At 46.7% G+C, this 25,622-nt stretch overlaps 4 protein-coding genes across 7 annotated transcripts in view; 2 read left to right on the top strand and 2 right to left on the bottom strand.

Moving 5' to 3' along the window:
* Nucleotides 1–3,086: 3,086 nt before the first annotated feature.
* On the top strand, nucleotides 3,087–4,726 carry Hpdl (4-hydroxyphenylpyruvate dioxygenase like). Its single transcript, XM_026397796.2, has 2 exons — nucleotides 3,087–3,122; nucleotides 3,203–4,726. The coding sequence occupies exon 2, from the start codon at nucleotides 3,357–3,359 to the stop codon at nucleotides 4,470–4,472; it is 1,116 nt and encodes a 371-aa protein (XP_026253581.2). The 5' UTR covers nucleotides 3,087–3,122; nucleotides 3,203–3,356; the 3' UTR covers nucleotides 4,473–4,726.
* A 1,091-nt stretch (nucleotides 4,727–5,817) lies between these two features.
* On the bottom strand, nucleotides 5,818–13,573 carry Mutyh (mutY DNA glycosylase). The gene is made up of 16 exons (XM_026397786.2): nucleotides 13,538–13,573; nucleotides 9,712–9,823; nucleotides 8,997–9,145; nucleotides 8,868–8,907; nucleotides 8,697–8,770; nucleotides 8,524–8,565; nucleotides 8,369–8,440; nucleotides 8,178–8,291; nucleotides 8,004–8,101; nucleotides 7,777–7,921; nucleotides 7,635–7,698; nucleotides 7,244–7,435; nucleotides 7,005–7,141; nucleotides 6,771–6,920; nucleotides 6,526–6,567; nucleotides 5,818–5,990 (listed from the first exon to the last, which is right to left on the bottom strand). The coding sequence occupies exons 2-16, from the start codon at nucleotides 9,815–9,817 to the stop codon at nucleotides 5,844–5,846; spliced, it is 1,572 nt and encodes a 523-aa protein (XP_026253571.2). The 5' UTR covers nucleotides 9,818–9,823; nucleotides 13,538–13,573; the 3' UTR covers nucleotides 5,818–5,843.
* A 94-nt stretch (nucleotides 13,574–13,667) lies between these two features.
* On the top strand, nucleotides 13,668–19,956 carry Toe1 (target of EGR1, exonuclease). Of its 3 annotated transcripts, XM_026397742.2 has the most exons (9): nucleotides 13,668–13,853; nucleotides 14,506–14,645; nucleotides 14,734–14,774; nucleotides 14,915–15,011; nucleotides 15,319–15,477; nucleotides 15,732–15,991; nucleotides 16,161–16,320; nucleotides 16,405–16,721; nucleotides 19,938–19,956. In XM_026397742.2, the coding sequence occupies exons 1-9, from the start codon at nucleotides 13,802–13,804 to the stop codon at nucleotides 19,939–19,941; spliced, it is 1,230 nt and encodes a 409-aa protein (XP_026253527.1). In that variant the 5' UTR covers nucleotides 13,668–13,801; the 3' UTR covers nucleotides 19,942–19,956. The 3 variants fall into 3 exon arrangements, with proteins under 3 accessions (XP_026253527.1, XP_077647182.1, XP_026253526.1); XM_026397741.2 differs by lacking the exon at nucleotides 19,938–19,956 and having other exon boundaries at nucleotides 13,670–13,853; nucleotides 16,405–18,162; XM_077791056.1 differs by lacking the exons at nucleotides 14,506–14,645; nucleotides 14,734–14,774; nucleotides 14,915–15,011; nucleotides 19,938–19,956 and having other exon boundaries at nucleotides 16,405–18,162.
* Tesk2 (testis associated actin remodelling kinase 2) overlaps nucleotides 18,185–25,622 on the bottom strand; it is a 132,765-nt gene continuing 125,327 nt past the window's right edge. For both annotated transcript variants that reach the window (XM_026397738.2, XM_077791055.1), the window contains 6 exons: nucleotides 20,948–21,030; nucleotides 20,626–20,710; nucleotides 20,294–20,377; nucleotides 19,992–20,078; nucleotides 19,164–19,281; nucleotides 18,185–18,850 (listed from right to left, as the gene is read on the bottom strand). In XM_026397738.2, coding sequence (XP_026253523.2) covers nucleotides 18,186–18,850; nucleotides 19,164–19,281; nucleotides 19,992–20,078; nucleotides 20,294–20,377; nucleotides 20,626–20,710; nucleotides 20,948–21,030 — 1,122 coding nt within the window. In that variant the 3' untranslated portion in view covers nucleotide 18,185. The remainder of the gene's footprint in view (nucleotides 18,851–19,163; nucleotides 19,282–19,991; nucleotides 20,079–20,293; nucleotides 20,378–20,625; nucleotides 20,711–20,947; nucleotides 21,031–25,622) is intronic.

The raw sequence follows: 25,622 nt of genomic DNA on the forward strand, positions 1-25,622 counted from the left end.
GCTACCTAGGAATCCTTGGAATGAGCCAAAGCTTTCTCTGGGCCATTTATTGAGCTACTCTGATTAAGCAGCTTGGGCTTTGACAGTGAAGTGCCTGCCCCCTTACCTCTAGCAGAATATATAATACCCTCTGGGAAGTGCCATGACATTGTATAATGAGAGAAAATAAAACAATACAATAATCACAGTAGCAACTGCTACTATTTACTGAACACTTACTCTACCTCATTTCATGACTACCTGATGTGGTAGTTACTATTGAGATAGGAATCTGGAAATAAAGGGAGAAAATGAATCTCAATGGAAGTTCCCATAAACCATTGAAATGCAGAACTTCAGCCTTGATAAACTTCTACCCCTGAGCTGTACACCTTTGGCCAATGCCCTTGAACCATTCCCTGGTGAAAAGAGGATAATGAGGAAGCACAGGGAAAACTGGCACAAAATTGTGTAACTCTACTTCCACTTATAGACCAGCCCCTAGCTCCAGCCCTCTATAAACATTAACACCCTATGCCAACAGGTTGTTGTCTCTGCCTCTGGAAATAGCCCTCATTCTCCCTTGAATATGTATCTGCTTTCCTAAATAAATCTGTCTATGCCTCTGACCCACAGTGCCCAAAATATTTTCTGTCAAGTATGTCAAGAACCCTCCTGATTCTGGGTCAATTTCCCTCTTCTCACTGGTAACTCCTTGGAACCCTCTTCAGAGATGTATTCTCCTGTGACATTATTTTTTATTTATTTTTTTAAATAAGTGCCTTTTATTTATTTTGAGAGATATTTATTTATTTTCGTTTTCAGTGGACACAACATCTTTGTTTGTATGTGGTGCTGAGGATTGAACCCCTGGCCTCAGGCATGCCAGATGAGCACGCTACTGCTTGAGCCACATCCCCAGCCCCTCCTGTGACATTATTATCTCCATTTTTTTTTAAGAGAGAGAGAATTTTTTGATATTTTTTAGTTTTCTGTGGACACAACATCTTTATTTTATTTGAATGTGGTGCTGAGGATCGAACCCAGTGTATGCCAGGCGAGCGTGCTACGGCTTCAGCCACATCCCCAGCCCTATTATCTCCATTTTTGCAGATGAGGAAACTAAGGCTCAGAGAAGTTAAACAACTCACCAAAAGTCTTGGTAATAAGTGCTAGGGGTGAATTTTAAACTCAAGTTTGTCTGTGGAATTCATGTTCTCACATTCAGTGGTCTGCAGAATAACACCCAGTGCCTTTAAGCAGCATTGACCAGCTTCCAGGTACTCTCCTCCTGTCTACAGTTTTGAACACCCATCCAGGCCTATTTTTCTAAGCCCTGTTCCCTTATGATAGCCTCCTCCTTTAAAAAAAAAAGTTTTTTTTAGTTATAGGTGGACACAATATCTTTATTTTTATGTGGTGCTGAGGATTGAAGCCAGTGCCTCACACATGATAGGCGAGCACTCTGCCTTTTTCTTATTGCCAGTGAATCCCTACAGAGAAGGCTTCCTGAATCTCTTGCAATGCCTCAAACCTTGGTGTTGTAGCTAGAATTAGGCAGTCAGTGTAGATAGGTAAATCGAGTCAGGTAGGATCTAGGAGGCCAATTGTGAGCAAGTCTGGGAAGTTGGAGACTGTCTCCTGAGGGATCTTATCAAGAACCTGCCCCTGCTCCAACTTGTTGCCAAGGTAACCTGTCCCAGGAATTTCCCCACCCTACAGGGAGCTATAAGGTTAATGTGTCCTTGTCTACACCCCCCCTGCCCTTCCCCCTTCAGCCCACCTATTTCCCACCTTTTGGCCTTCCCACCGAGCATTCTTGGGCCTAGTCTCCTCCACTGGAAGGAGAAAGATAAGGGGGGAAAGCAGGAGAACAAAGGAAGTCTAGGACATATAAAAAGGGCAGAATACCTTGCTTCTTGGGATACCAGGATACCAGCTATGGTCCCATTCTCCCTCACAGGAGAAGTCTATGTTACCCCTTTTTAAATAAACCCTGCTTCATATGCTTGCCTCGGCATGCTTCTTTAATGTTCGAACTTCAACATGTGGGGAAGCAGGACTCATCACTGTATTAGTGTCCATACCAAATGCCTCCCCAGTGCTATTTCTCCCGAGTTTAGCTTAATACTCACTGAGCTTTTTGCTTATGCCTTTTGCCCTTCTTGAATGCCCTTCCTTAACCCTTAAAGGGTCATCCAGTTGAGTACCAGATTTTTAATTTCCTCCTTTCACTGATCTCACATAATCCTGGGTCTCAAGGCTAGAACCCCCACTCACCCCCAAAGCATTGGCTCAAGGCCAGTTAGGAAGCTTCAAAGAGCAAAGAGGACTTGATTTCTAGTCCTGACAGGGTGGGGTGCAGCTGTTCTTTTCAGGAACAACAAAATAAACAACAACAACAACAAAGGGTCCCCCTCCCTACAATTCTTGGGACAAGGGAGCAAAAGATGTTGAGAGAAGTAGGCTTGGAGAGATAAATGTAGCTGAGACATGTAGATGGCATATTGGTGGTCCATCTTTTTATATCAATTTTTCTGGACTGTTTAGGGGAATGAAAATCTTCTAAACATTTTAATATTAAAAAAAGAACTTCAGGCTGGGATTGTGGCTCAGCAGTAGAGCGCTGGCCTAGGGGGTGGGGGTTCAATTCTTAGCACTACATAAAAATAAAGGCATTGTGTTGTGTCCATCTACAAAAAAGATTCATATTCTCTCTCTCTCTCTTAAAAAAAAAAAAAAAAAAGAAGAAGAACTTAAAGGATAACCCCTGAATTGTGAAGAAAAGCATGAAACTGCTAAGAAATCACTTGTTTGTGAAGGAAGGATTCAGGATCCTTCACCAACAAGGGCTGTGTCCTTTGCTTTGAGGTCACGGGTAGAGTGTGAATCCAGTTCCTGGCATTAAATGAAGGTGACTATTGTGATTTCCTGGACCCAGGAAGGAGCCTCCAGGCCCAAGAGTGTGACCCCGCCAGAGGCCCTGGGAAGGAGCAGCTCAGTGTCCCCACTGTATCCTAGGCGACAGATCTGGAGGAAGGCGTGTCAAAGGCGGAGTCATAGGCCCTCTTTCGGTCGCGCTCCGCCCAGTACTGGTTCCTCGTGGCCTTACTACTCGTCCTTGCCCGGCGGGTGATCCCCAGGTAGATCCACTTTGGATGGCACTGTAAGGTGAACCGAGCTTCCAAGGCCACCCGGCTTAAATTTTACATTTCTTCCCTAGAAAAGAGCGAGGAACACGATCTCTGGGAAGAACTGGACTCCACCAGTTTCCAACCGGCTCCGGACAACCAACTTGGGACCAAAAGTCTTGGAGTTCCGAACGACAAGGGAGCTGCCTTAGAAGAAGAACCGCCCGGCTGGCCACGAGGCGCGTAATGGCCGTGCACGCCCGCCGCCTGTGTCACATCGCCTTCCAAGTGGCGGCCGGGCAGCCCCTAGCCCGGGATCTGCAGTGCCTCTTTGGCTTCCAGCCCCTGGCGGCGCGGGAGGCAGGTGGCTGGCGGCAACTGGCCCTACGCAGCGGAGACGCCGTCTTTTTGGTGAATGAGGGTGCGGGGCCCGGGGAGCCGCTGTACGGTCTAGACCCACATCATGCTGTGCCCAGCGCCACGAACTTGTGTTTCGATGTGGACGATGCGAGCACCGCTGCCCAAGTGCTGGCGTCCCGGGGCTGTCGTGTGCCGGTGCCCCCAGTTAACGTTCGGGATGCTCAGGGCTCCGCCACCTACGCTGTGGTCAGCTCACCGGCTGGCAACCTCAGCCTGACGTTGCTGGAGCGTGCCGGCTATCACGGGCCCTTCCTACCGGGCTTCCGACCGGTGCCCTCCAAGCCCGATGCAGGTTGGGTCAGCCACGTGGACCACTTGACCTTGGCTTGCACACCCGGCAGCTCCCCAACACTTAGGCGCTGGTTCCAGGACTGCCTGGGCTTTTACCACTTGCCGTTGAACCCAGGGGAGGATCCCGAGCTGGGCCTCGAAGTGGTAGCGGAGTCGGGGAATGGGGGGCTGCGGCTCATGGCCCTGCAGACTCCACCCGGCAGCATTGTCCCCACCCTTGTGCTGGCCGAGTCTCTGCCGGGGGCTACCTATAGACAGGACCAGGTGGAGCAATTTCTGGTTCGGCACAGGGGGCCGGGCCTGCAGCACGTAGGACTGTATACGCCGAACATCATGGAGGCCAGTGAGGGTATGGCTTTGGCCGGAGGCCGCCTCCTGACACCTCCCGAAGCATACTACCAGCAGCCAGGCAAAGAAAAACAGATCCTAGCTGCAGGGCTCATACCTGGCGTTCTGGCCCGACAAGGAATACTGCTAGATGGAGATAAAGGCAAGTTTCTGCTTCAGGTCTTTACCAAGTCCCTCTTTGCTGAGGATACCTTCTTCTTGGAGCTGATTCAGAGGCAAGGGGCCACAGGGTTTGGCCAGGACAACATTCGAGCACTGTGGCAATCCATACAAGAGGAAGCTGCCAGGAGCCAGAAAGCCTGAGGACAGCCAGAGCTAGATGCAGCCACTTTCTTGTAGCCTGAGACACACCCAGAGGAGGCCCAGCTATTGAAATGCAATACCCTCAGAGGCCAGGTGTGCCCTGCTTCTCCTTAGTACCTGCCAGCAGTTAAGTCTCTCACTGGGCTCCAAGAAGTGTTGTTTTTTGTTTGTTTAAGTATAAAACATTTCTTACAATTTAATATCTAATACATTCACAAGATACAAAGAACAATAAAAAAAATTACATGATTAGGTCACAGACATAACTAATACAAGCCTTTGTGTTCTTTTTTTTTTTTTTAATGTGAGTAGGACTAATTTATTTTTTGCAAGATGGGGATTGAACCTAGGACCTTGCACATGCGAGGAACATGCTCTATTACTGAGCTACACTCCCACCCCTTTGTGTTCCCCTATGATCATATTTCCCTCTCTGCCCCAAATTTGTGATTTTTTTTAACCCTTTGCATTTCTGAATTTTCACTATATGTGAAATGCATCCCTAAATAAATGACTTAGTATTTGAGGTAGGTAATTAAGACAAATTCTTCTGTGCTTCCCTTCTCCCTAGGGAGCAACCCATGTAGGTAGAGACAGGCTGGTTCAGGGTTAAGCCCAACCACCTGCTTAGGATAATACCACTGCTCCAATCAAGCTGACCTGAGACCTAGAAAGTGTTGGGTGTCAACTCTTGGCAGGTGCTCCCTGCAGCAGCCATCACTTCCTGGGGAAAGGAGAACAGATTATGTGGACAGAACACACCCTCCTCCCTCTGCCTAAAGCTGTATGGAAGCTCAACCAGTGGGAATCAGGACCCAATACTTCCTGGGTCCCTCAGAGGTGTGGAGTAAAGGGGCTAGGGAGAGGATGCAACTTTTCCAAAATGACTACAAAAATAAGCACTTTAGCTGGACGCAGTGGCACATGCCTGTAATCCCAGCAGCTTGGGAGGCTGAGACAGGATGATCACAGGTTCAAAGCCAGCTTCAGCAATAGCCAGCTGCCCTGAATGCTCCAAGGTCACAGATAGGAACTCCCATAGTCCTGCCAGTAGACCTGAGAGGGAGAGCAGCCAGTTATGGGTCAGGCCTCAGCTGCTGACTCCTTTCTCTACTCCTCCCTGTTGATTGTGCTACTTTGCTCCCAGCATCCAGGTATCTGAGTTAGGCCTCTGCGGGTACCCCCAAGGGTTCTGGGCTGCTCCAGAACCCAGTGAGACCCTGTCTCTAAATAAACTACAAAATAAGGCTGGGGATGTGACTTAGTGATTGAGTGCCCCTCAGTTCAATCCCTAGTACCCCAAAAAATAAAAAAAAAAATAAGCACTTTATTAAACAATAGGACTCTCAGGGATAGGGACTTTCAGAGGCATCACTGGGCTGCACTGTTGAGGCTGGGTGTGTCAGTGGGGATATGAGGCCAAAAGAAACTATCCAGGACTTGCTGGCCCCGGTTGGGCTTTTTCCGGCTGGGCTTTTTCTGGCTGGTTGGAGAAGACAATTGAGACCTTTTGGAACCCTGTGTAGAAGCCAAAAGAGGGAGGTACTGAGGAGAGGACATCATGGAATTCTTTCCAGTATCTCCTCTTTATCAATCTAGCTCAGGTTCTATCCTGATATGTAGAGCTGCCTCCAAATATCTTATCTGCCTAACTCTACAAAAAGCAGCCTGAGGAAATCTTCCTGAGGTACGAATTTGGCTCCTCTCTTCCACCTTAAATGATTTGGCAGCTTGGTTTTTATGCCTTGGCTTACCTGGGCAGGCTCTGCCAACTTCTCCAGCTAACCAAACGTTCATGGCTCCTTGGGCATTGCAGCCTGCATAATGCCCTACCTTTGCACAAACATTTCACACTGTTTTGCCCTCATTACTTTGCTCTTGTCCCCCCACCCTGTACCCAACAACTGTAAAGTCCTCAGATCAAGAACTATTCCTCTGACCCCATGAAAGCCTGGAATGAAGAATGTTCACCCAGACATGAACCAGTAAATGACTGAAAACCCACGGATTCAGATCTGGAGACAGAAGGATGGGTAAGGGCCATGAGACTTACCTTGCAGGTCCCTGGCTGATGGTCCTCATATACACGGAACACCTAGCCAAGAGTAAGGGGTGAGGACAGGGCTGGCATCTTCTCCAAAAGAGCCAAACTTCTATTTTCTGCCCTTGACATTATGCCCCAGTACTTTAGCTTAAAATGTGTGTGTGTGTGTGTATGTGTGTGTGCCTATTTACACAGTAATTGGTTCATATAGACAATGTAGGAAACAAAAGGGGAAATGAAGACAAAGGTAGTACCTTTTTCATGGCGGTGGAAACAGCTGCGGTGTGAAATTCCTCTCGGGTCAGCCATCGAGCACCAGGTGGTGTGGTCACTGGGGTCTGCCCTTCCAGGGCCAGACCATATACTTGATATGTCAGCTTGATATGAGAGAAAGTGTGGCTCACCTGGGAGGAGGATCAGGGGGTTGAAATAGATCTGTGGATGTGGCCACAGAGGTCATCAGTCCTGGTCCCTCCACTTTTACTTACCTCTCCAAGGTACTGGAGGTGGGTAGCAGGGAGAGGCCCAGTCAAACTCTGTAGTTTCTGCAGCAGGTCCTTGTGCTGATGCTGTCCTGAGTGCTCCAAGGTCACGGATGGGAACTCCCATAGTCCTGCCAGCAGACCTGAGAGGGAGGGCAGCCAGGTATGGGTCAGGCCTTAGCTGCTGACTCCTCTCGCTACTCCTCCTTGTTGATTGTGCCACTTTACTCCCAGCATCCGGGTACCTGAGCTAGGCCTCTGTACCAGCAGAATGTGGGTACCCCCAAGGGCTCTGGGCTGCTCCAGAACACAGATGGCCAGGTACTCCTCCCTGGGGGGCCTGCGGCTGGCCTTTCTGGGAAAGTTGGCCACTCCCAAAGTGTAGTTCCAGGGTTCTGTGGAAGGCAGGCACAGCTGGCACTTTCCAGTGATGGGAGCTGGAAACAGAGATCCCCAAGCCCTGCTCAGTCCAGGAAGGCTTAGGTGCCAAGCCCAGAAAGCAGGCTTGGCCTGGCTCAGCAGGATCTTGCTCAGCAGGATCTTACTAGTTCAGAAAGAACTAGTACAGAGGCTTCTATAGGCAGCTCCCTGACAGGGGGCAGGAGAGGGTGGGGTTGGGGTTAAGGCCGCACTCACTGCAGTCCTCCACGTCAGGAGTGCCTTGCAGGTTCCATGAAGCTGAGAACTGTTCCTGCTCTACCTGAGAGACAGGGTGGGGTGTCATGGGGCAAGGGCCATACCCTAGGATTCCTAAGTGCTCCCTCCCCAAGAGGCTCACCCTCTGGCGTGCCCTGCACAAGCTCTGCACAGGGCACTGGCTGCAGAGAGGCCGCTGTGGGGTGCACACCGTGGCCCCCAGTTCCATGGCTGCTTGATTAAAGTCCCCTGGTCGGTTTGGATCCACTAGCTGCTGGGCTAGGCTCCTACAAGAAGAGAACACCTCTGTGAGGAAAAGACCCTTTGAAGATACCCCTCCCATAGTCCCCCATTATTCCAGTATCATACCAGAGATGCTGAGAGACAAGGGTGCTCTTGGAATCAGCACCAATGGCTCGGACACGGCACAGCACCCGTACTACATTCCCATCCACCACACCGGTTGCCTTGTACAGAGAAGTTCAGAACTTAGCCTTGGCTCGGAGATAGCACACACAAAGTATGGGTGGGCAATGGTCTCACCTGACCAAAGGCAATGGAAGCAATGGCTCCAGCTGTGTACCGCCCCACACCAGGTAGGAGCTGCTGTAGGGTGTCTGCTGTACGGGGCATGTGGCCCCCTAGCTCTTCTACCACCTGATTGGGGTAAGGTTTAAGGTTATGAAACACTTGAGGCCCCAGGCTTCTACACCCTGCCCTTGACAACCCCTTACCTTCCGAGCTCCCTCCTGTAGTCGCCGGCCTCGAGAATAGTAGCCCAGGCCGGCCCAAAGTTGGTTCACCTCCTGTAGGTGGGGTCACAGGTCAAATAGATAAGTGGTCAGTCCCTCAGTTGTCCCCATTCTCACTACCCAAGGATAGCTTTTACCTCCAGAGAAGCATTGGCCAGGTTCTGCAGTGTTGGCCATTTCTATAGTTCCAAAGCAGAAAAGAAGAGATCAAGGGTTAGGGCAGTGAAGGAAGATTTCTCTACACACATCCCAAAGTACAGGCTCTTTTCTGGGGTCTGGCCCAACCCTCCCCTCTTTTCCCTGGTGTCACCTGCATCCACCGGGTATAGTAGTTGATCACTGTGGCAACCTGGGTCTGCTGCAGCATAACCTCTGACACCCACACTAGGGGAGAGGGGTTGGCATGAGAGTACTGCTAACCTGCCTTGCAGACCTGTACATTTCCAGGCAAGGTACCCCTGCTTTCAGGAGATGTACTGACCTGCATATGCTCGCCTATCCAGGTCCTCCTCATCTTCTGCCTGTCAGTGCAAGCCCAGGTGGGAAGTTAGTATGGAAGGTCCTGGATGCCATTCTCCTGCCCAATCCTCCTTGTTCCTCATCTGCTTACCTGTCTTCTCCAGGGTAGGTCCCGCTTCTCTGTGTCATACCAGCTCAGTAGACTCTTCCTGAAGGCTGTTATTTCAGTTCTATTTCTGAATAGATGGTACGGGGAGACAGAGGCCTGAAATATCTCCTCTTCTTGCTGATTGGCCAGGTCTGCAGGAGTCCCAGGACACTCAGAGATCCTCCCTGCATAGGGAACCCACCTCAGGAGGAACCCAGGACATAGAAGCCTGTGGCGGTGTACTCTATACAGGACCTCCCCTACTCCCAGTCTAGTGCTTAAGCTTTGGAGCTAGAGTCAACCACAGTTCTCAAGCTGTAAGTAGCCTTGACCCGATTTAGGGCCTTAATTTTCTCAGAGTGATACTGCTGGCTCTGTTGTCTCTGGGCCATGATGAAAACCCAACAGTTTTAGTTAGACATGATAAATATCTACGCAAGGTCCCTATTTACAAAACACTTTCAGGCTCATAAACTCATTTGATCCCATGAAAGTCACATGAAGGAAGAAAAGCACAGGCTATTGCTCTGTATTATTGGTAAAAAAGTAGCCAATTAGAGCAATTATCCCAAAGTCACACAGCAACACAGAATTATGCCCTTAAATAGTGTCTTAATGCTTTAAGTCATACCAGGCTCCCTTCTCAGTCCAAATCTGCACCCTTTCACAGCCAATGAAACCAGCCTCTGGAGTCTTTGGCTAGGACCAAGCTTCTTACCCTTAGGAGCAGACTGGCTACTATCGGGGGCACGTTTCTTCCTTCTCTCCTGGCTGGCTGCCTGCTTTCTCAGATTACTTCCCACAGCTGCTCGAAGTTTCCTCATGATGGCCTGGAAGAAAAAGACCCAGCCCAAGTAGTTGGTCACAATGAGACTGAATCTTGAGGCCTCACAGTAGTTACAGTCACTTCTATCCCTATACCACTCACAGAGTATCTAATTTTTCTCATGCAGTCTCAAGACACCTAGGGTTTGCTCTTGGCTCTCTGTGGCACTGAGAGGCATGACCAGCACAGGAACACTAACATGAGAAATTCAGAGTAACAAGCCAGGGTCAATATGGGCCAAGGACCAAAGTCTTCTGTTGGGGAGTATTTACGGGTTCCTGATGCTTATTATGATGTTGTTGTTTCAAGGTATCTGGGGGCATGGGGTGGGTGGGAGGTTTCTCCACTTAGAAATATTTCATGGTTACACTAAAACCTTTATTTGATAAAAAGGAGAAACCAAGGATCAGAGAGGGAAAAAAGATTTGCCTAAGACTAGATGGCAAATCAATGGGAGAAGAGATGAACTACTTTTATCCTAATAACTTTCTGATCTAGCAATTATTACTGACCATTAGCAATAAGGTCACTGCTCTGACTGTTCTTCTGGCTGCCTTTTCTCTAACAGAAAAAAAGAGGCTAACAGTGTTTATGTAAGACCCCATGAAGTGTTTCAATTTCCTGATGGCTCCCCAAGGCAGGTACTACTACTGCCTCCATTTTATTTATTTATTTACTACTACTGCTTCCATTTATTTATTTATGGTCTGGGAATTGAACCCAAGAGTGCTTAGCCACTGAACTCCATCCTCGGCCCTTTTTATTTTTTTTTTCTTGCTAAGTTGCTGAGGCTGGCTTTGAACTTATGATCCTCCAGGATTACAGGCATGCACCACAGTAGTTGGCCTACCTCCATTTTAGCTATGAGAAAATGAAGGTTTGTAGAGATTAAACAACTTGATCTTTCAAACTGAGTGTGCACTCTTATACTCTGGCTATGCTGCAATCCCAAGCCTATTTCAAACTCTTACCTCAAGGTTTCAACTTTACCATCTCATTTTCATCAAAAGAGCTTGCTTTCTGGGGCTGAGGTTGTAGCTCAGTGGTAGACTACTTGCCTAGCATGTGTGAGGTACTGGGTTCAATTCTCAGCACCACACATAAATAAATAAAATTAAAGGTCCACCGACAACTAAAAAAATAAATAAAAGAGCCTCCTTCAGTGAAAAAAACAATACAAACCTCCCTCCATTTGCATTGACCTCCTTCTTTCTCCTTTTATGTGAAGGAAGGATCTCTCTTTTTCCCCAGGGTCCTGTTCCTCCAATCTTCCAACCAAGACCCACTCTCCTCCCTTTCATGGCCAGACTTCTTTTACCAAACTCACTCACTTCCACAATTTATTCTACAATTTTCCAAAGAGCAAAGTAACCTTTTCAAGATATGATCATGTCAATTCCTTTCTTACAACCTTTAATGACTTCCCATTAATTCCTTAAACAAATATATATGGATTGCCTACTATGTGTCAAGCTGTTTATTCAGTAAACAAATCACAAACCATCAAAGATTCCTAGGCTGGAGTTGAGCCTCAGTGGTACAGCACTTGCCAAGCATGTGTGAGGCCCTGGGTTTGATCCTCAGCACCACATATAAATAAATAAAATAAAGGTATTGTGTCCACCTACAACTAAAAAAAAAAAAAAAAATCAAAAATTCCTGTCCTCATGGAGCTTATATTCTAATAGGGGTAGACAATACAAACACATAATAAGTAAATTATATGGGATGTTAGAAGGCAATACTATTAGCATAAAGAGGAAAAGTAGAGAAAATGAAGGGCATAAAATGCCAGAATGGGAATGAAATGTTGCAATTTTAAATAATGTGGTCAAGGTAGGTCTTATTAACGTAATATTTGGGGCTGTGGTTGTAGCTCAGTGGTAGAGTGCTTGCCTAGCATGTGTGAGACACTGGGTTTGATGCTCAGCACCACATAAAAATAAAGATACTGTGTTCATCTACAACTAAAAAAAAGTAATATTTGACAGATAACTTAAAGCAGCTGGAGTTAGCTATGTGGATACACAGAGGAGGCATTCCAAGAAGCTAGTGGAAAGACTCTAAGAAGGGTGACTGGCATGTTTGTGGTACATTAGGCAGGCCAATGTGGTTAAATAGAATGAGTGAACAGTAAGAGATGGGAAGGTGGGATAGGATCGCTAAGAATCTTTTTGAGGGCTTTGGCTGTCATATCTCTTGCTCTTAGAATGAGCCAATACTGGGGATGGGGTTGTGGCTCAGTGGTAGAGTGCTCACCTACCATGCATGAGGCACTGGGTTTGATCCTCAGTACCACATAAATGTAAAATAAAGATATTGTGTCCACCTAAAACTAAAAAATAAATATTAAAAAAAAGAATGAGTCAATACTGTTAATATAGACTTGAAGGTCCATGTACCAGGGCTGTACTTGTTTCATCCTCTCCTCTTACTATGCTCAAGCCACATTTACCTGAATTTAGTTGCTTAAATCTCCAAAGTTGTCTGTCCACTTTGAGGCTTCATACACTCCATTTCCTCTGCTTGGAGAGAGCTTTTCTATTTCCTAATATCCAATCATTTTTTAGGTTTTGGCTTAAATGTTCAAGCACCTTACTCTCTTAGGTCTCCATTACAGCTCTTATTTTTTAAAAATATTTTTTAGTTTTGATGGACACAGTACCTTTACTTTATTTATTTTTACGTGATGCTGAGGCTCACAAGTGTGAGGCAAGCACTCTGCCACTGAGCCACAATCCCAACCCTCCATTATAGCTGTTAACTGTAATTTCACACTTAATTGTGATTCTTCCAGTTAGTGTCTGCTTACCCTACTTTAAAAAATATATATCTTTAGTTGTAGATGGACACAATACTTTTATTTATTTTTATGTGGTGCTGAGGATCAAACCCAGTGCCTCTACTACTGAGCCATAATCCAGCCCTGCTCACCCTACTTGACTGTAAAAAACAAACAAAACAACAACAAAAAAAAAACCTCCAGGAGGACCAGGACTAGATCTCTTCTGTTAATTGTTGTGTTCTCAAAGCCAGGTAAACACTGTAAATGTTTGTTAATTTAATTAATGGAATGGAGGACGGTGTTTCTTTTTTTAAAAAGAAGGGGATAAGTCCAAGCAACTCAATAATGACGAAAAGGACTCAGTAGGGGGAGAAAAGTTAAAAGACGCCCTAGAAACAATAAACAAGGAGAATCTGGTTGCTGGGCCCAGGGAATGAAAACTAGAGTCCCTGGGAAGAGACTACTACTCCTAATACCTCTCTCCTCTCTCACGGTAGTAAGAGTCATGCCCAAACACCGTCTAGGTCAACTGTACTTTCTAATTGCTTTCCAAATGGACCCTTCCTCATCATCCCCACTACCAGAACCTTAATTCTATTTTACTTCATCGCTTGGACTTTTTCAAATGCTTCCCTATTATAAAGTCAGTCGCTTTATAACCTCAGCATCCTTGTTCTGTGGAATGCTCTCCGCCCGCACTAAGCTCTCCATCTTTCCAGGGAATTTGCCCATGCCCAGAACACCTTTCTTTCCCCCAATACCCTTCTTCTGGCCTAACTCATAAGCCTATTTTAAGCTCAGTTCAGGCAGTGCCCCCTCTTTTGGGAATCCGCCCTGCCCACCCAAAGCATTCCGGAACGGTGCAGACAAACACCGCAGGCGTTAAGACTGGGTTCCCACCCTCCCGAGGCCGCGCGTGGGAAGAAAAATTACCTCCTCCGCCGGTTCCCGCGCAACACCGAGGGGCGTGGCTCCGGCCAATCCAGACGGGGAGTCCGCAGCACCAGCCAATAGGCTCTCACCGCGGGCCGGGCCCACTTCCCTGCACAGGGCCCGGGAGGTCTGAACGGAAGTCCAACCCTTCTGCGACCCCACGCGTGTGACCCCGCCCCATTCTCGACCGCCGGAGTCGAGCCAGGAGACTAAACGGAAGTCTTCCGGCAGCTCAAGAGAGGGACGCGCGGCACGCTCTGCGTCATGGCTGCCGACAGTGACGATGGCGCAGCTTCAGCTCCAGCGGCCTCAGACGGTGAGCGACTTCCCAAGGGCCACCCTGGAAGTTTATGTGCTCTGGGGGAGGGGAAGACCTCGGGCTGGTTGATAGAGACAGATCTTAACCTTCAGAAAAGTAACTCCTTTCTTCGGAAGCAGCCACGAGCTGCGCGCTCAGCTGCAAAGCTTGGGAGTGTTGAGAACGTAGGGCTGGTGGGGCCTGTCGGGAGATGTGGTCTGGATGGAACTCTTGTGATTCGTTTAAATGGGGCAAGTTACACGTGATGGTCGAAAGGAAGTAGGACGTATTGAGAGCTCTGGTGTGGGCCAATATTTATCAGGCGATGGGGCATGCTAGGAACAGCTTGTGGCTGCGGGGGCACCAAAAGAACAGTAGTGAGGCGCCTTAAGGGAGTTTAAGGGAACTCATCCTCAAACCCTGCGAAATATTGACTAAAGGGAGCGGGAAAAGAAACCTCGAAAACCTTGTTTACCTTTCTACTGATTTATGCTGAGGAGGAAGTCTTACTTTAAAGACTTTCTCCAAATTCAGGGCACTGTCCATTCCAGTGAAGCACTTCGGACATAAAGGTTTAAGAGAAAAGCTAACATCAGAACCCAACCCCTATGGCTAGCTTGGTGTCTGTTCCCCTGGGAGCACGCACATTGATCACCATTCTTATACCCAGGTTGTATCAACAAATGCACAAAATCTGGGGATGAGTTAATCCAGGTTCCTGTGGTGGATGTGCAAAGTGACAACTTCAAGGAGATGTGGCCATCCCTCTTGTTGGCCATAAAGACTGCTAGCTTTGTGGCTGTGGACACGGTATGAGATGGGAAACAGGGAGGACAGGTGGTTTTGAAGGGACTGGTAATGGGGGGCCACTCACAGCCCTTCCTTAATCCACCCATAGGAACTGAGTGGGCTTGGAGACAGAAAGAGTTTGCTGAACCAGTAAGTATTAAGTCTTTAGTTCCAGCCCTGGCAGGAGGGGCAGATATCAACCCTGGAGTGTGTGGGGAGTCACAGTCCTGGGTGGTTTGGTTCTTTCATGAAGTAATTCAGCCATAACTGTCCTCAAAACCAACCCCAAGGTGCATCGAGGAACGTTACAAGGCTGTGTGTCATGCTGCTAGGACCCGTTCTATCCTCTCCTTGGGCCTTGCCTGCTTCAAGCTGCAGCCTGACAAGGTATGAGCTGTCTCACTCCTGTCCCAAGTTTGTGGCTGTGGGGAGGAGGGTTGAGTTGCAGGGGTACATCAGGTGTGAGGATTTTTTCTTCCAAATCTTTTTTTTTTTTTTTTTTAAAGAGAGAGGAGAGAGAGAGAATTTTTTTTTTAAATATTTATTTTTTAGTTCTCGGCGGACACAACATCTTTGTTTGTATGTGGTGCTGAGGATCGAACCCGGGCCGCACGCATGCCAGATGAGCGCGCTACCGCCAGAGCCACATTCCCAGCCCCTAAATCTTGATATAACAGATATCTTTCTCTTTCAGGGTGAACACTCTTACCTGGTCCAGGTGTTCAATCTCACCCTGCTGTGCATGGAGGAATATGTTATAGAACCAAAGTCTGTGCAGTTCCTGGTGCAGCATGGCTTCAACTTTAATCGCCAGTATGCCCAAGGCATACCCTACCATAAGGGCAATGACAAGGTAGGACTTCAGCTTCCTTAACCTTGAGTCTGGCGCTCAAGTGACTTTATTTCTTCCTACCCTAGGCTAGATGCCAGAGAAGAATTTGCTTATGTGAGTATGGGAAATCACTAATGACAATATGGGAAAACAAGAAAAATTAATACAAGGGTGGGTAACATCGGGTTAGATAACAAGGGAAAATTTTCCAGGTGGGGAAACCTGGGATTAATGTCCTGTAGAGGAGTCTATCTGACCCCTTCCCTTCCACCTAGGGTGATGAGAGCCAGAGCCAGTCAGTACGGACACTGTTCCTGGAGCTAATTCGGGCCCGTCGGCCCCTTGTGCTGCATAATGGCCTTATAGACTTGGTGTTCCTGTACCAGAACTTCTATGCACACCTGCCTGAAAGCCTGGGAACCTTCACTGCTGACCTTTGTGAGATGTTCCCATCAGGCATTTATGATACCAAATATGCTGCTGAGTTTCATGCCCGCTTCACGGCCTCCTACTTAGAATATGCATTCCGGAAATGGTGAGGGAATGGTTGAGGGAAAAGGGTGGGGCCTAGTATGAGTCTGTTTCATTCACTTAAGATGTTTGTCAAGCACTTACCATGTGCTAGGCACTGTTTTAAGATTCAGCAGACAAAAATCCCTGTTCTCTTTGATCTAGTGAACCAATACCTTCTTGCACTTTTGTAGTGAGCGGGAAAATGGGAAGCAGCGGGCAGATGGCAACCCACACCTTACCCTGGAGTTCTGCAGCTATCCTTCTAGCATGAGGGCTCATATTGACTATCGCTGCTGCATGACCCCTGCAACTCACCGTCCTCATCCCACCAGTATCTGTGACAACTTCTCGGTGAGACCACTTGCTCATTTCCTAGGGGAGGGGAAGTTCTGATATTTGAATCTCCTTTATAGAAGCCCTCTTTCCTACCTCTAGGCCTATGGCTGGTGCCCCATGGGACCACAGTGTCCTCGGTCCCATGATATTGATCTTATCATTGACACTGATGAGGCTGTGATAGAGGATAAGCGGCGGAGACGACGACGTAGGGAAAAACGTAGAAGGGCTTTGTTGAGCCTGCCTGGGACACAGACCTCTGGGGAAGCTGAGGATGGTCCTCCCACAAAGCAAGTCCATGGGGACCTAAAGGCTGAGGAAATTGAGCAGAAAGTGGCTGAGGTTGACACAAAGGACCAGCCTGGCTCTGATCAAGATCACAAAAATGACTTGGAAAAGGAGCTTAAAGCAACAAGGTATGAAACAACTGACATGGCTACCTCAGAAGTGCCAGGGGGCCAAGCCAGTCTTAACCCAGTGCCTGGGGATGGATTGCACCGGGCTGGTTTTGATGCCTTTATGACAGGTTATGTGATGGCCTATGTGGGAGTGATCCAGGGACCACAGTCCTGCAGCTCTGAACCCTGGCTACCCGAATGTCATAACAAGGTATATCTGAGTGGCAAAGCTGTCCCCCTCACAGTGGCCAAGAGCCAGTTCTCTCGTTCCTCCAAAGCCCACAATCAGAAGATGAAGCTGGCATGGGGCAGCAGCTGACCCAATTTACATGAGATACTCAGCCCAGGAAGAAAAGCAGAGAGTAGAAGGAGTTGTTTGGGTCTCTCTAGCCTGTGAATGTCACACTCAACTACACAGAGTTAAGGTGGGAGAACCTAACAGATACTGGCTGCATTGCCCCTGGACCTTTTCCTTTACCCCAGCCAGAGGCTGAGGTATGAGGGTACAAGTAAGAAGGCTGACCAGCTCCTGCAACACCAACTTTATTTTTAAATCTGAAAGTGTCTTGGGAGAGTTTTACAAAAAAATCAACAGAAATGAGTTATGAAAATATTTGACCAACTTCATTCTTTGGTTATTTCTTATTGCGGCTCTGTAAGGACAGACTGTTCCCGAAGCTCCAGCTATAGCAGGAAGGGAAAAAAAAATCAGTCCAAGTATAAACCATTTAACCAACTGGGTGTTTATCACCTGTTGATAACATAGAGCAGGCCCTAGGGCCTACAAAACCAGCCCCACTCCCAACCACAAGGTTGAAAGTCTTAATGAGGCAGAACATTAAGACTCCTTTATAAATATGAAAATAGATTAATCAACTGGAAAAGTTCTTTGAATGGGTTAGCTAAGAGCCATGACCACCACGCTACCTTGCCCTCCCCCTGCATAGAAACATAGTGATGTGGTCTGACCATGCAGTAAGTGCAAACAGCAATTATTCAAGTGTCTTAGACATACTGGCAAGAAGCACCCCAGTCTTCAGCCCTTTATCACTTCCTGGTCAGCTCCAAGTTCCATCCGGTAGCTTATATGCCCCCAAAAAAGGCAACATAGATTTGGGATGGTAGAAGAACCAGGGTAATACCGCCTGCCAGCACAACCTAGAACTAAGAGTTCTCTGGTCCTGTCTGGGGAATTATACTTGGGTCAGGTAGAAACTAGAGCTCCTTGTTTAACATCACCAGTTGGCTCAACTAGGAAGGCCTCTCACTGCTGCCTTCCCTCTCATGCAGCCATTGGGTAAATAGGAACCCAAAAGTTTAGCCTGGCTTGACCTGCTTGCCAGGCTCCAGGGATGAGCGGAGGATGTGCACCAAGGGGTCCCTATGGCTTCAGCTGAAGGTCCATCCCCAAGGTAAGACAGGGACTAAACCCCCTTATCCATCCTGTTCTCCCTGGACTTGCAGTCCTATGCTCGAGATAGATTAGGGTACTGCAGCCAAGTTTCTTGGCTTGCCTTCTTCTACCTCCATTTCCTCAGAGGCACTTCTGCAACATGGGCTTGTCTCCTGGGGCTTGAGCCCAAAACCGTTTTCTTCCTGGGGAATAGAGCAGTCCATGGCCTCATGGGCTGGAGCAGCTGCCCGGAATGGCGGGATCTCTCTTACCCTGTACTTGAGACTACTGAGTCGTGGTGGGGGCCCATCAGATAGTGATTCTTCATGGCACACAAATGGACAGGCCTCCTGATGCAAGAACTCTGGTGAACCAGGCAAAGAGCGCCATCGGCGAGCAGGTGGGGCCAAGGGCTCTTGCCAGTCAGCTAGGGGTGTAGTTCTAGGCCCTGGTGCATCCAGGTCAAATACCAGGGAGATTACAGACTTGCTGGGTAGGTCAAAGAGCTTGATCTTGCCGCCCTTGAGGTCCTGACGAGCACTGAAAGGGTTGACTTTGGGGGTACGGGTAGCACCATCTCTTGGTGGCCGGTAATAGGGGTCCAAGACACTCACTGTACGTGGGGGTTTACGAGAAAAGATGTCCGACTGGCTTCGAGACAGCCAAATAGTACGTCTTGGACGTGGTGACTTGTGGGGGATCTTGTCATCCAGTGAGCTCAGCCTCTTCCCCGAAGGCACTTTCTCTAAGGGTCCTAAAGAACAGTGAGTCAGGTCTGGGTTATTCTCAGTAGTCATAATCAAAAAAAGTACCACTTCATTAGTGTTTTCACTCAGGAAAGCAAAGTAGGACCTGATGTCCCATTTCATCAATGAGGAAACACTCAGAAGGAAAGCAGTAAGTCAAGTCACAACTCTAATAAAAAAGAGTCCAGTACTTTTTTTCCCCGTGATCTCCTGCCCCTCTTCCTTCTAGACCCAAGTTCTTGCAATCACAGCCCTGGGGGGTAGACCCCATAGACTAATTTCTTCTGTTGGGGTCAAGTTGGATTGTCTATGATCTCTTACCCTTTGCTGTGGGTTGCAGCTTGTTGTCCCTCTCCAGCTCTTCTTCCTGTAGGCGGTTCATAATTTCCTCCAGGGTCTTCTCAATCTCCACAAAGGATGGACGCAGTTTGGGGTCCATCTGTAGGCATCCACACCAGCCATGAGCTCTGCCCTCCTCCCACTCCACAGGTGGAATTTGAATGTGTTTCTAGCATCTTTTAAGAGGCAGATGTGCAGCTTTGAGATTTTCCCGAGGCCCTAGGCCATGAGAATGATTCCCAGGGATAAGGCAGGAAAGATACTACTGTCATTTACTATCTTAGTTCTTTTTGTATGTGTGTCTTATCCCCTTGTTTGGAATACAACCCTCCAAAAGTGTACGCTCACATTGGTTTCTTCTGTTTTTCTTGAGTTCTGATACTGATGTATTTTGGGGAGTTACCTGAACAAAGCCTAGCTACTCTTTGGTCCTAACAGATCTAGCCTTGCTATCTAGCTATATAAAACGAAGGCCAACAAGCATTTCCCCCATGTGCCTCAGAACAAGCGTAACCCACAGTCCAACAATAAAACCTGACCAAAGTTCTTTCAATACCCAAATGCAAGGAGTGGTAGGTCTGCCCTGCAAGCTGAGGATTATTGGGTAATACAAAGCTGTTTTTATCTTCCCTTGGTCCAGGGCTCTGGAGACCCTGGCCAGGCCCAGAAGAGGCAGTGCAATTGGTGTAATACATCCAGTGAAAATGTGTCCCCTCATGAGGCTAATCAGCTGCCTCTCCCTATGGTCTTAACCAGGTGAAAAGGATTCAGACAGCCCCTGACCAAAGCCACAGGGAGAAAGACACTCACATTACAGCAGTTGAAGGTGAGCTGCAGAAAGTCTGGGGGACAGTCTCCCACCATGTGCTGGAAAGCGTCATAGTCCAGCCCGAAATTCTGTGGATGGGTATGGTGGGGTGGGTACAGGGACATGGGTAGACAGGTCATTAATCCCCCACCCATCCTGGCCTGTTCAAAAGAGGAGGCTGGGAGCTGCCTCTCAGAAGTAGCCACAGAATGAGTACCAGCAACTCCACCCCAAGGACAAAATAGTTCTATAGGCTCAAACCAGCCCCATCCCAGTGGCACTGGGCCTCAAGCCTGTAGCTCACCTCTGTGCGGGGAAGATAGTCTGGATCAGCCTGGATGCGGGCGATGATTTCGCAGAGGATGATACCATAAGAGAACACGTCTGCCTGGTGGGTAATCAGACCTCAGTTGCTCTCTCAATGGCAAGAAGATAAGGGTATCTTCCCCCATGTCTTAAAAGCCCAGACCTAGGACTTATAGCCCATATAAATCATTTACTGGGCGATTGCCAGATGCCATCGTTGCTCTTGGCAAAAAGAATGTTCCTTAACCTGAACATAAAGGTTGACCCTTAGTACCTTCTGCTAAAAGTGGATTCTAAAGAGAACTAGGTCTCCAGATCCTCCAGACTTACCTTCTCATTATAGGGCTCATCTCGGAGAACCTCGGGTGCCATCCAGAAGGGTGATCCCACCACAGCCAGCTTCTCATTTCCCATGCTGTGGGGTGAGATTATAAGGAAAATGAATTCACCACTGCCTGGCACACTGGAAATTTTTTGAATGTTGGAAATTCTTATCTCCCATGGATGGGTACAGAGTAGGACTGACTGAAGTCAGTCACTGAACTGACACTGAACTATTGTGATCAAGTCCTAGCCTCCAGGGAGGAAGCTGGATTTTCCCTTAGCTTTAACAATCTCCTCTGCAGCCCTAGCATCCATTAGGGCTACTCACCTGGCATCAGGAATCTTCTCAGCTAGGCCAAAGTCAGCCACCACTGCAGAATAACCATTCTCATCTCTCTTTATCAGGCAGTTCTAGAGGTCCCAAAGAAAAGAAGATGGCTCACAAGTGGGAATTAGCCAGCTATAGAGTTATCACCTATGCCTCCCTAATATAGGGCTTCTTGGTGAACTACATTCTACACTGACTGACTTCAGTGGTCAGAAATGGAGGCTTTAAGACAGCCATAAGAGATGAGTTAGCTCTGGAACTTCAGTGGCTACCCTAGGTGTCACTTCAGTCTCCAAACTCAAATATTTGCCCTCGTTTTTTATGTTCTTAGCACAGTCTTTTAAGTGCCAGAGATATCTCAATAAACAAAACAGAAACCCTTGTCCTCTTGAAGCTTATAGTCTAGTGTAGGACAGACTATCAGGTCCTTGGCCTCCCTTCCTCTTTTCTCAGAGTGCACAGACCCTAGTCCCAGGCCTTAAATTGCCAAGTGAGGTAAACTAGGACAAGTACCCTAGCCTACCCTAACTTTCACTGCCCACCAATTACAAGTGACCTCATTTCCTGGGATGAAAAGTTTGATCTGGCTGGGGGTATAGCTCAGTTGCAGAGTGTGTGCTTAGCATGTGTGAGCCCTCAGTTTGATCCCTAGCACTGCAAAGAGATCTGGCTCCTCCAATTGGCCTACCTCTACCTGCCACCTCCCTGCTCCTGGAATCCCTATGCATTCCCCCATCCAATTTGTCTTAAACAAGTCTGACTTCAAGATTGAACAAGCCCTCCAAACCTTTGCCTTTGCTTAAACCATTCCCTTTCATTTGGGATGGTCTCAATTCATTCTTTCTCATGTAGTGCTGGGATCAAACCTGGGGTCCCATGTGTGCTAATGATGCACTCTACCACTGAGCCACCCCCCCCCCACATCCTCATCCATTTCTCCCTTTTACCTAAGAAAATTTTATGTCTTTTTAGGCAAATTGCTCTTAAGTCCTCACCTTTATATCTCCCTCTTTTCTCAACTTCTTTGGCTCCTGTATGCTATTTCCTCTTACAGTCTAGCAGAGATTATGAATACCTCAGGAGCAGATTCTGGTTTGGTCCTTTCTTCCTCCCCATATTTAATTCATAAGTCAGACTAAGGATATGTTCACTGAACAAATGCTGTTATCTGCTGAGAAAGAGTGTATCCAAATGACCTATAAACAAACATAAAGCAGCAACCAGCTCTCCCCAAATAGCTGCATTCAAAATAACCCTAAGCCACTCTGGCTTAGGAGGTATCTCACCCCACCTCTTCCTCCAGAGGCAGCAGAGATCAAGAATCCTTGGCTTATGGAAACTTTTCTGGGGCCAGTAAGGCCCGATCTGACCAAAACCAGCCCCCTTTCCCCCTTGCCAACCTTGTTGTCTAGTTGCCAAGACATTGTCAAGTCACCTCTTGCTTACTCAGCATCAAGTACACATTAATTATTCTGGCCTTGATGTGATTACACCATTCTTCCTCAAGCTGGAAGGAGCCTGTGATTTCACCACACTTCCTACCCTGGATCCCAAGTACATATATATCGTCTGGCTTCCAAGAAGGACTGTCCCTGTGCTTGTCCTGGCTTTGACCCTCCCATCAGTCCTGCCGAATCAGCATCCCAACTCCCTGACTTGATAAGAAATGGGCCCTAGGCCAGTCTGCATTAGCCAAAGCCATGGGTAAAGGGCACTATCCTATCATGTCTCTTTTCTTTTCTCCTCCTATTTCACCAACAACTTAGACTCTTTGTCTCTAAGGCTTGGACTAAAGTCCTATTTACTATTTGCTTTATGGTACTTAGAAACAACCCTATTAAAGCCAGCTTGGGAGCAGCAGGATAGGAATAGAATGTGGCCATAGTATACCACCCTTGTCAATGCTGTTCAGTTTCTACCCCATATTCATATTCATAGACGCCTGTTCACTTTCTGCAAATCACCCATCTAACAGAAAGTGACTTCTGAGTAGCATCTCCAGAAGCAGCTAAGAAATGGCTAAGGCAGGAATGATCATGGACCTACAGTGTAGGTTAAGGCTGCATAGCCTAGTGTTCCTAGAGTGGGAACGGACCGCCACTTCTCTTAAGGTTTCTCCATAGCCAGTAGTTGGTCATTGGAGCCAAAAAAAGTCAAATAGTCTACATCTGAGGTGATAAGAAAAATGAGGAGCCCTGACCAGGATTAGCTTCAAGTTTCCCAAAAAACCCCTGAGCCTGCCCTTTAAGAAATCTAAGCTAAACCAGCCGTAGAGGAACATGCCTGTCTTTCCAGTGACTCAGGAGGCTGAGAGGCCTCAGCAACAACTGAGACACTGCCTCAACAAAAGGACCGGGAATATAGTTCAGTGGTAAAGCATTCCTATCCAGTACCAAAACAAACAAAACACTAAGCTAGTCAGGTTTAGCTTGTGACACTTTTTTCTTCCTTTTCTTCCACTCAGTGGCTTCTGCTGGAAATACTCTCATTGAAGATCCCAGTGAGTTCCCTAACAGCTCAATAGACAAAAAATAGTTCTTAGGTTATTTGATCTTTCTGTTCATGCCACAGCTAATTAATTTCTTCATCTGTGTATGATTCAAGAATTGTGTTAGTATTGGGTATGTACAGAATATGGCAGTCAGAGCCATGCAGCTAAGACTAGCTATTAGCACCTAGTTGGAGACTATTCCCACTACTTTTTTATTCTCAACTGGCTTCTATGATTCTACAGTTTTGGGTTCCCTTCTTTACCTTTGGCTACTCTGTAGACTCCAATGGAGGCTCTTCTTCCCATCCCATAGATGATGCTTTCAAGAGTACTGTCTTGGACCTATATTCTCTTCTGGTACTCCATTTCTAATTACCACCTCTGTGCTGATGACTCAAATGTATATACTGAGCCCTAGCCCCCCACTTTTTTTTTTTTTTTGTAAGTTGCATATCTAATCTTCTGGACATCTCCTGGATTACTCATATTGAACTCCATTCATACAAACCTGAACTCATTCCCCCCCCCAAAAAAAACCCCAATATTTTACTTAGAAAACTATTTTTTTATGTTTGTTTTGTTTTTTAGTTTTGTATACGTGCACACATGTGTTGATAATTGAACCCAGGACCTCAAGCATGCTAAGTACAGGCTCTACCACTGAGTTACACCCACAAGCCCCTAGCTTTTATTTTTATGTCTTTTGGTATTGCCACTTTCTACCCAGTTTACTAAACTAGAAACCTGGAATTCATCCTAGACTTTTTACTCTTATTTCCACCAATTTTAATTTTTTAAAAAAAATTTTTTAAGAGAGAGTGGGGGGGGGAGAGAGAGGGAATTTTTTTTAAATATTTATTTATTTTTTAGTTCACAACATCTTTGTTGGTATGTGGTGCTGAGGATCAAACCTGGGCCGCACGCATGCCAGGCGAGCGCACTACCGCTTGAGCCACATCCCCAGCCCTATTTCCACCAATTTTAACTTCTAAACATTTTCAAACTGGTCCCTCTCTTTTTATTCCTATTACTGTTGCCCTAGTTGAGGGCCTTATCATTCTTCCTCTGAATGTTTCAATACTGTGCTAACTGGTCTGTGTGCTTCCAGAGTTGGTCTCCTATAACTCATCTTCCTCATTTCTGCCAGCATTATCTTACTGAAATGTGAACCTGTGTTCTATTTAATAGCAGATAATGACATGTTCCATTGGTATGAAATGTCCAGAACAAGCAAATCCGTAGAAATAAAAGATTAGTGGTTGCCAAGAGCTAAAAAGAGAGAGAAATAGGGTGAAGTTTCTTTTTGAGGTGATGAAAAGGCTCTATAATTGGATAGTGGTATGGGTGAATATATTAAAAACCTCTGAAATGTATACCTTAAATGGGTAAATTTTATTTGGTGCATTATATATTTTTAATTAATATTTGTTTTTAGTTGTAGATGGACACAATACCTTTATTTATTTATTTTTATGTGGTGCTGAGGATTGAACCCAGTGCCTCACACATGCGAGACAAGCACTCTACCACTGAGCCACAATCTCAGCCTGCATTATCTTAGTAAAGCTGTTATTTTTAAAAAGCTGGCAATGATTCTTCCTTTCCTATCTACAAAATAACATCCAAGTTAGATAGTCTGATATAGTCATCGACTTTTCTGTCAACCTAATCCTCTGCCACTCCAACTGCACAGTGCAAATCACATTTTTTATACTATTCCTTTCATCTGATCTGGAATACTATTCATTCTCTACCATATACTTATTAAGGAGAATTCATTTTCAAAATTCAGCTCAGGCATCATCTCTTCTGAGAAGACTTCTCTGCACCTGGAGGTTAAATATCCTTTCCTCAAAGCATCCATCCTATGCATTCTTATTTCTCCTCTCTTAACATTTGCCACATTATAATGAAAATGTCTATGTTTCTATAGTACCTTACCCAACTAGACTGTAAGTTTAGGAAAGTGGGGATGTCTTTGGAGGGAAGTGGACTACAAAATACTTTCTAACCCCTCGGGTAAGTGAATGATTGCCCAATTCTCTACATGTCTACATTTTTCACAGGTATAATACCATTATTTTTTCAAAACAACACTATCAGAAAGAGAGATCTGAGATTTTTAAGTTTAATGAGAAAAGTGAGGCTTTTAAAAAGTAAAGACCTCAATCGCCTGATTCTAAG

Source organism: Urocitellus parryii, chromosome 11 (assembly GCF_045843805.1).
Source record: "Urocitellus parryii isolate mUroPar1 chromosome 11, mUroPar1.hap1, whole genome shotgun sequence".
Taxonomy (NCBI): Eukaryota; Metazoa; Chordata; class Mammalia; order Rodentia; family Sciuridae; genus Urocitellus; species Urocitellus parryii.